Source organism: Onychostruthus taczanowskii, unplaced genomic scaffold (genome assembly GCF_017590055.1).
Source record: "Onychostruthus taczanowskii isolate IOZ18803 unplaced genomic scaffold, ASM1759005v1 scaffold20, whole genome shotgun sequence".
NCBI classification, from domain to species: Eukaryota; Metazoa; Chordata; class Aves; order Passeriformes; family Passeridae; genus Onychostruthus; species Onychostruthus taczanowskii.
This window is the reverse complement of record NW_024499240.1, coordinates 11,029,826-11,039,364: the sequence shown is the minus strand read 5'-3', so window position 1 is coordinate 11,039,364 and position 9,539 is coordinate 11,029,826. Positions and strand designations below refer to the sequence as shown.

Here is a 9,539-nt window from a genome sequence, read left to right as displayed (position 1 = left end):
GAGCCCCACAATGCGCCGGGTCGCGTGGTGCGGGCGGCCGCCGCCGCTGAGCCCGGCGGGGCCGGGAGCGGGGCGGGGTTCTGGCGGGAGGCGCGGCGGCGGTGTCGGCCCCCGGCCCTGACTCCGGCGGCGGCGGGCAGGAACGGGCGCTGCCGCCCTGTAAGGCTGCTCGGCTGCGCCGAGGCTCCGCGCTGGCCGCGCCCTCTTGCCCCGCTGAGCAGCCGGACGAGCCGGGGAGAGGGAGCGGCGCCCACCGAGCTCGGGAGGCGGCTGCGGGGAGCGGAGCTCTATCCCGGCCGCCGCGGGAGGCCAGAGGGAGACGGGGGCCCAGCGAGGAAGGCGAGGTACGAACTTAACGGAGCGAGTGAGGAGCTGAGGGGGAGCCGGCGGGTCGTCCTTCCGCACTTTCCGGTGCTTTGTCGAGGACGGATCATTTCACTCGAGATACACGACGGAGAGCTGCCTCAGTCACTGCGAACGCTGAAGTAGGAGCTGCAGCTCAGCGTCAGCAGAGCCCAGTAACGCGCGATCCCGGTACCGGGGCTCCGGAGCCTTCACACTCCCCTCGCTCACAGACACAGGTTTCTGTAGGTTTTTCCTGCCCTGCAGTGTTCGCTGGCTGAAGCTTTGGCCAAAGTGCGATGAATGTTTCATTTTACCTGTACAACACTGTCACTATCTACAGTACAAAAAAAAAAAAAAAAAAAAAAAAAAAAAATCCTGCGACACAGAAGGAAAAATGTGGGGACAGGGAAAAAGTTTATATGGGGACATGATCCACAGCCATACTGAAAAATGGAAACTGTGTCAAGCTACATAAGAAAAACAAAATCTTAAAATTGTAGTGTTATTTGAATAAATGTGCATTATGGATGTTTCTGTTGGCTGGCTATACATCTTTGAAGTAAATCTACAATAATTTGACTTTGGTATATCATAGTTATTAAGAGTTGATTCTTCAGCTTAGCTTTTCTGGTTTCATATTGCAAGCAGAAGAATAAATTGTCTTGTGTAGCAGAATGAGGCACCTTCTTTCCAAGTAGGAGAAGGATGCTGTAGCCATTAATTACAGTGCTAGGCAGTATCCTGAAGCACCTGTATTCTTTTTTTTTTTTTCTTCCTACTTTGCTACAAACTTCCTTAGTGAAGTGAAGATGTTTAAGTCAAGCACAGATCCTCTGAAAGTGCCTAGTACCTGGTAGGGATTGACTTTTGTATCCATTTGGTATCTAATAAGGAATTACAGCAGATCTTCAGGGTAAAAATTTTACTAGAATGGCTTGGATATTTGGCAATGAATGGAGTGGTGGGGGCTTGTTAGCTTTTGAAGAGTATTCCCTTGATTAATAGCATACATAATTTAAATGCAGGATATACTCAAGCTTATATCCTTAATAAAATTATCAGTTTCTGTTATAGTACTTCAGGTTTTATAAGTTAACTTTCATACAAAAATTGCATATTAACATGGAACTATTACCTGTACCTGACTTTTTGTCAGCCACCAAGTAGGATTCCTCATGGTGGCTGGAAAGCTGCCTATCAGAAAAGGACCTGGGGCTGTTGTTTGGCTGCTGGCTGAACATGAGCCAGCAGTGTGCCCAGGTGGCCAAGGCCAGTGGCATCCTGGTTTGTATCAGCAGTAGTGTGGCCAACAGGACCTGGGAAGTAATTGTCCCTCTGTACTCACTGGTGAGGCCAGTTTGCATCTCAAGTTCTGCATTCAGTTTTGAGCCCCTTGCAAGAAGAAAGACATTGAGGCACTGAATCGTGTTCAGAGAAGGGCAGCAGAGCTGGTGAAAGGTCTGGAGCACAAGTATTACAAGGAGTGGCTGAAGGAGTTTAGCCTGGAGAAGAGGAGGCTCAGGAGGACCTTCTTACACTACATTTACCTGAAAGGAGATTATAATCAGGTGGGAGTTTGCCTCTTCTCTCACGTAACAAAAGAAAGGATGACAGTAACAGGCCTCAAGTTGCACCAAGGGAGGTTTAGATTGGATGTTAGGGAAATTTTCTTCACTGAAAGTTTGTCAAGCATTGGAACAGGCTGTCCAGAGAAGTGGTGCAGTCACTGTCCTTGGTAGTGATCAAAAATCATGTAGATGTGGTGCAAAGGGACATGGTTTAATGGCAGGCCCAGAAGTGTTAGGTTAATGGTTGGACTCTGTGATCTGTGAGGTCTTTTCCAACCTTAAAGATTTTACTGTTGAAGACTTGCTTATAGCTAAGGTAAAACAGTCCCATTCTGTACTTAGAGAAGCTTTGATATGCTTTTTAGACATCTCTTCCACTGCCTAAGCTTCCAGAACATCAGACATAAAGTAAGTTTGCTAGAGGACTTTCAGAGGCTACTCTGATCTGTGAGGGAATTGCTTCTCTGTTTTTTTTAACTGAAATCCCTTACAATACTATTTCCTCCCTCACTTGTGAAATGTAAAGTGCAATTGCTTCTGCCTTGCTTTTTTTTTGTGAGCTAGTTCAGCTGCACACAGCCAAGCCAAGATCTGCCTAGCACAGCTGTGCTCCTTTAAAACAACAGACAATGATTTCTTTTCCTACAAACTGCCAAAGATTCATGAGTCTGTTCTTTTTTACTTTCTGCACTTGTGCAGTTAAATTGTTCAGAACGGGCAATAAAATTTCTAAACCCATAAATTAAAAAGGAACACTTGAGTTGACATGTCGTCCTCAGTGTGGAGTTTGAAATTGATATGCTACTTAAATAGAAGCAGACTTTTGCTGAGCTGGAGTTCTGGGGTTTTGTGTGTGATAGCTGACAGGAATGCCTCACAGTTCTGGTTAAGGAGATTTAAGTTTATCACAGGTTTATGTATCATTTTACTTTGCTACCTTATTTTTTTTCTAGGATAAATGGGTGTGTATGACTTTTCCCTTGCTCTAAAGCGGTTCCATGTCTTGTTTGGTAAGTTCATCTTTAAAAATTTTGGCTGTTATACCTTGTTACCCAGCTATACCTTAACATGAAAAGCCCTGGTGAGACATCTTGCTTGCAGGGGTTTCCACAGTGCTGACATGTTTGAACTTCATTGTGTCAGCTTTTGATGAAGGAGGCTTTAGTGTCTCTTCTCTCTAGGTCTGCCATTGTGCACTTTATGCTGTTTCTTAACCCCTCATTGGTTGACCTGTAGCAGAAGACTTTCTGAACTGTTGCTTATAAGGCCTACTTTTTTATATTTTTGCACTGCCATATTTAATAAATTGCAGCAACTCTTCCAATATTTACTTTCTTCTGTTCTTAAGGACTGCTCCTGTATTCTGCGTACACCAGTTGAATCAATCAGACCAGAAGAGCTATCTCAGAGCAGCATCCATGAATGCCTGGTAAGAACAGAAACTTTAACTCCCAAGGTTAAATATAAAGCTGGTGCATATTAAAAAGAGCCTAATTAGGGAGTACTTCTTGAAATGTTGACAATAAAAATAAACAGAGCACTACTGAGGCTTCCACTTTGGTAGAAGACTATAGGTATCTAAGTGTTAATCTTCTGCCAGTTCAAAAACAAACACATACACACAAAACTTGTCATAAGACTAAGTCTTAATAATGGTAAAAGTACTAGCTTGAATATTCTTATTTGAGTACTGGACTTTAGCATTAATAATATTTTTGCAATAATTTAAAAAATATAAATTATTTTAAATTACATAGTTATTTTGAGAACTGTTTATTCTCTCTGTTAGGCGGATTCTGATCTAGCCTGGATTCCCCCATCTACAGGAAAGAATGAAATGGTATTTTGCTCTTCTAATGTCTCTCATTATGAACTCCAGCTGGAAATAGGTAACATAAATGGACCTTAAAATATTTCTTCTTCCTGCTATCAATAGTTTATTGCTAATTGCAGTAAATATTATGTTTGGAAAGTGAAGGACTGTTCCTGTGTCTCCTTAATTGAGAAAAGTTCAGAGCATTGCTCATATTTTAGTAATCTCTTATTTCGAGATCTAAGACAAATTACCTGAAATTGTCTCTTGATGTTTGTGCATGTACTTGTCAGTTTTCAAAATCTATGGTATGTGACAATAAATACAGCCTTAAGTAACATCATGTCTTGTAACTTGGCTACCCAAGTTGGTTGTTCTAAGGATGGCTGCCTTAGATCCTCCCATGCATGCATATGTTTATGTGAATATGCATACTAAGTGTTCATTTAGATGTATAATGATGCTGACGTATGTTCAAACACTTTTAGTTGTTCTCAAAATAGCAGAGCCATGCTTCAATTAATTTGCTGCATATATTTGTCTACAATTATATAAGGTCTTGGCATTCTGAAACAAAAGGACACACTGCTATCAATTGCAATTCTAAAACTGGAAAATGATCTCTAAATATGAAGGAAACCATGTGATGGCTTATTATGCTTTCCAATGTTAAGGTAGCCATTTCTGGTTTCAGGAAGGAGGTTCAACAATTTAACTTCAGTCTACCTTGCACGGCATACACCTACAGACAGGCAAGTTGCTGTAAGGATCACAGACCTTGAAAATTGCTCTGAAGAGCACTTGAAAGCCTTACAGGTAAAGGAACAGCATTTCTACACAAAGCCCGATGAAGATAGTGAGGAATACATATGAGATTACTGAACAAAGGTAGCCTTTGTTTGAACTGGGACATTTCAGTCAAATTTTTCCCTCCAAAGGAGTAGAATATAATAAACAGAATGCATGTGTAAATTTGAGAGTTGCTTTCTGAAGGCCACAGCTGACAATTGCTTTAGAAATTGCTTCTGTAATTGTACAACTTACTTGAGTAACATCTTCTATACTCTTATTTAACACCAGAAGTTTGGACTATGAACAAACTAGATTTACTTCAGACAAATGCAATTATGGGCAAGCTATTTACATTTCTGTTGCAGGCTATGCACATCACCTGCAATCTTGTATAAATGCAGATAAACTGTTCTCTTTACTGATTACTGAATGTAGTTAATGCTATTGGTAGGACTGCTGTTCTGTGGTTAACACATCCACTTTCATTTAATTCCATAGAATGAGGTGGTTTTATCACACTTTTTCCAGCATCCCAACATAATGACATTTTGGACAGTGTTTACAGCTGGAAGCTGGCTTTGGGTCATCTCCCCATTCATGGCCTATGGTAAGAACTGTTAACTGCAATTTTGGAATAGGAGAAAGGGCTGATACAAGTTCGACCACGTGGTCCATGAGAGGTTTTTCTTTAATCATCTCCCATCTTGTAGGAAAAAACCAATCTCTCCCAAACCATTTAGGGAAGATTTCCTCCCCATTGAAAACTGGTATTTGAACTGCATTAAATTCCACTTAGTCCTAGCACCCACCATGTGAGGAATGGTGACTGGGAGATGCATTTGACTTTATACAGCTTCTGCTAACAGAAGACCTATTTACATTGAATACAAATGTATTCATGTATTCAGACTTCCAGTTAAGAGAAGCAGGACATGGGGCATCAGTTACATCCATGTAATAATGCACCAGAATCCATATAGATTGCTGCTCTTGATGAGTGTATACAGTGAAGGAAACATAGACAAGTCATTTAATAAGACCTGTTAGGCCTAGCTACGTTTTTTTTCACTTCCAGGTTCAGCCAGACACCTGCTGAAGACTTACTTTCCTGAAGGAATGAGTGAAGCTTTGATAGGGAACATTCTGTTTGGTGCAATCAGAGGATTAAATTACATGCACCAGAATGGATATATTCACAGGTAAGAGAACGTGAATAGATAAGGACTAGAACCTGCATCTTACCTTAAGTATTGTTTCCTTCCTTTTCCTCTATACCTTCTTGTATCAGACAGTGCACAAATATTTTTTTTTTCAATAATACAGCAGGATTCATTTTAACAGGAAATGTATTTATACATTTCAAGCCACTTGTTACAGGGATTATACATCTGCCTGGCTTTGTCTCTTTGAAGCAGAAGAAAACCAGAGTTATACAAAGGACTTCCTTAGTTTACACCCCTTGCAGGGAAGAAGGGCCCTTCTCCAATTTCTGGCACTTTTTTCCTGATCATCTCTCTTAATAGAGAGATGAACTCCATGCTAACATCTCACTATAAATCAATGAAATATGAAAGCTGTTCTGTTCTAGTAGTACTTAGAGTAATTCTTATAACTAAAATTTACCACTTTATGTTACAGGAATATTAAAGCTAGCCACATTCTGATTTCAGAGGATGGGCTGGTTTCTCTCTCTGGCCTAAACAACCTCTACAGTTTAGTTAGCAATGGACAGAAGGCAAAGGTGGTGTATGATTTCCCCCCATTTAGTACATCTGTGCTTCCTTGGCTGAGTCCTGAACTACTGAGACAGGTTAGTATAAATTACATATAATTTTTCCAATTCAAAGTTAGTGGCAGTTCTCAATTTCCAACTTAAGTCTGCTTGTAGAGTTGCAATGAAATATGTTGAACAGCAACTTTTAAAAATACATGTACAAACTGAATTTTTAGTCCTTTTAGAGAGAACCAGTTCTAAAGCTGTTGGTGAGGTGATGCTGTACTAAATCTTTATTTAAAAGATTTACCTAGACCTCCTGGAAACTACTGCAAATCCTGAAACTTGTGTTCAGTACAGCCATCAGATTTCTGAAGAAAGTCTGAGGTTTCACAATTCAACTGCTTCAATACTGTGCAGATTATGGGGTATTAGAATCTTGTTTTGAAGCAGGCACTTGTATTCCTGTTGACACCACTCAGTGGCCTCAGTGATCAGTAGTGGCTTCCTTCTCTCACAGGATTTGTCTGGCTATAACATGAAGTCTGACATATACAGTGTGGGAATTACAGCATGTGAATTAGCCAATGGACATGTTCCATTTCAAGATATGCCTCGCACTCAGGTATAATGCTAAACTTTATCTCTAGTTAAAAACATGCTGAGCATTTTTTTTGTTTTACTCACAGAAACCAGTGCTATTACTGCTGAAGTAGTGGCTGTTTTTTGTTATTTCAAATATGCACGCCTCTTTCTAGAATAAATACTCCTTCCATCCCTGGAGTTTCATAGTTTACCATGAATAGGTCTGGATAGCTGTTGAACTGCCCTACTGCTATTCCTTCCTACTAGATGCTGCTGCAAAAGCTGAAAGGTCCCACCTCCTGTCATTGGGATATAAATACCTTTCCCCGGGGGGAATCCAGGATGAAGAATTCCCGATCAGGTGTTGATTCTGGAATTGGTGAGAGCATGACACGCACAATGACCAGTGAAAGACTTCAAATGCCCTTTTCAAAAACATTTTCACCTGCTTTCCACAACTTGGTAGAACTTTGCTTGCAACAGGACCCTGAGAAAAGGTAATGTTCTGGTGAAAACTAATTTTTTTGTCACTTCCACCTAAGACCAAGTATAGCCCACAGCTTAGAATACAGTAATCAGTTGAATGGTGTTAGAGTCAGAATTTTGAAGCAGATGTACAATGTAACACAATATAGTACACTTACATTTGTATTTTAAGAATTGTCTTGTCTGATAAAGGAATCAAACTTTTAAAGTAATTTGACCCCTGATTTTCTTGTAATATAACTATTCTTTGTAGCAAGTAAAATTGACTTTCAAACGTGTACTTTGTCCAAGAAAAAAAACCCCAGAAATCTGAAATCTATGTTTTCAGTTCTGTGTCTCTTTTCAATGAGGCATTAAATTTCTTGTTAAGCAGAAACATTAAAAGGCCTTTAAAAATGGATTTCTTCAGTAGTGCTTTCACTACAAATTGAGGTATAGAATGTAAGAATTTTGTGCTGCTTTTCTCATTCTTCACATTTGTCCTGTGGAGGAAAAACCACAGGGCTTAAATTTATTTTTCAATGTGGCCCATTATCCAAATGCAGTATTTTACTTTCCAGAACATAATTATATTGTTCATTTTATGATTCAGGCCATCAGCAAGCAGTTTGCTTTCGCATACGTTCTTCAAACAGGTGAGTTTACTATATTTCATTAAATGACACAGCTGTAACCTAAATAAGCCATAAAAAGAGCTAGATTACAAACTAATGAAGTTACCTGGAGCCAAAAAGCATACTGTAAGAGCATACCTGCTTCCAATTTTTTTTTTTTAACAAAATTATATCAATAGAGTAGAGGAAGCATAAGATTAATCAATTTCCCCATTGATTAAGTTGATTTAACTTAACTAAAGAGGCAGACTAACTAATTTTTAAAAATTATTAATATTCTTAATTTAAAGCTGAACTGCACAGCTGATTTCATTAGCTTGACTTGATTAGTCTTGAAAGACTAACAGAGTGGTGAAAGCAAAACCTCTCATCCTTTTAACTTTCAGTACTGTAACAGGCAAGAATGTGGCTCTGATTTCACATGCTTTTAATGAAGTCAGTTGCAAAGTTATGGAGACTTTTATGTGCAACTTTATTTTAATTTTTTTTCTTTCTAGATAAAGGAACAAACACAGAATTCACTACTGTCCCTATTACCACCTCCTATTCAAAATAACAGATCAGAGTTCTTGGCACTGCCCTCAACAGCAGTTGGGACTGAACTTGGACGTATCGCTACAAATCAAGATGATACAGACTGGGAATTCTAAATAAATACCAATGATACCTCTCCAGTGTTTCAGAGAAGGAAAATGTGATTTGTATTTGCTGCTTTTATATGATTAAAATACAGTTAGACCAAATATACTTGAAATGCCATGAAGTGGCTGTAATTCATTACCTTCCTCTTGGCATCACAAAATGTAGCGTGCCTCACTCTCTGACTGTAAGGAAAACTGTAAGGTGTATAAAGAATGGCTGAGTGCTCACCTCTCTCTTTCAAAGCCTTCCTTAAGGAGAGAGTCTCTGCTGTAATCTTACTCTGTACTGTATTATCAGCTCATAGTGCTGCAGTCCACATGCCTTTCTGAATTCAGGCCTGGGGTTTGGCTGTGATCTTACCTAAACATCTTTTTGTCTTTTCATTATGACCCAAATCATTTTAGTAAGGAGAAATCCTTAAGTTGAAATGTGAAACTGCACAGATTACTTGCTTATGTAAATAAATGTTTCTCTCTCAAAAGACATTTTTCTCACTTGACATGCTGTCATTTACCAAAAGTTAGATATGCATCATTTTTCATGAAGTTTTAATACTGTGTGTTTCCCAAAGAAGTTAAGCTGCTTGGAAGTGGGACCCCTGCTCTTGCATCTGTTCACGTTCTTGGTACAGATCTGGGCTTTTGCACCTCTGTTTATTGTTGTGTCATTTCAGCAGTTAATCTGAGGATGTCTATGCAAAGTAAGTCTCAAGTTCTAGCAGGTACGGGTTAATTTTGAAGAGTCATATTAAACAATCTAAAGTTACTGTACATATTTTTATTTATACTCTATTCCTGTTCACCACCAGAATTTACCAGAACCTAATACTGTTTTCTTAGAAGAAAAAGGCAACATGCATTAAGCTTCCCTGGCACTGCTGCTGGCAAACAAGCTCCTTCTGCAAGGCACAGTTAAATTCCCATGGATCAATTCGGCCATTCTAAGATCCTAGTGAATTTACCTGTTCTAAGTCAGATGAA

At 39.6% G+C, this 9,539-nt stretch overlaps 1 protein-coding gene across 4 annotated transcripts; it reads left to right on the top strand.

The window, feature by feature from the left end:
* The first annotated feature begins 206 nt into the window (after positions 1–206).
* STRADB (STE20 related adaptor beta) lies at positions 207–9,042 on the top strand. 4 transcript variants are annotated; one of them, XM_041403668.1, is made up of 12 exons: positions 207–344; positions 2,867–2,923; positions 3,262–3,342; positions 3,703–3,802; positions 4,421–4,542; positions 5,047–5,125; positions 5,594–5,717; positions 6,157–6,328; positions 6,753–6,857; positions 7,085–7,314; positions 7,896–7,938; positions 8,415–9,042. In XM_041403668.1, the coding sequence occupies exons 2-12, from the start codon at positions 2,912–2,914 to the stop codon at positions 8,565–8,567; spliced, it is 1,221 nt and encodes a 406-aa protein (XP_041259602.1). In that variant the 5' UTR covers positions 207–344; positions 2,867–2,911; the 3' UTR covers positions 8,568–9,042. The 4 variants fall into 4 exon arrangements, with proteins under 4 accessions (XP_041259602.1, XP_041259599.1, XP_041259603.1 ...); XM_041403665.1 differs by having other exon boundaries at positions 5,017–5,125; XM_041403666.1 differs by lacking the exon at positions 207–344 and adding an exon at positions 450–587 and having other exon boundaries at positions 5,017–5,125.
* The last annotated feature ends 497 nt before the right edge of the window (positions 9,043–9,539 follow it).

Excerpts from the sequence above, each read along its gene's own strand:
- STRADB (XM_041403665.1), top strand. Across the intron at positions 4,543-5,016 it reads AGCACTTGAAAGCCTTACAG|AATGAGGTGGTTTTATCACA; the intron begins GTAAAGGAACAG and ends TTAATTCCATAG. Across the intron at positions 6,858-7,084 it reads AAGATATGCCTCGCACTCAG|ATGCTGCTGCAAAAGCTGAA; the intron begins GTATAATGCTAA and ends CCTTCCTACTAG.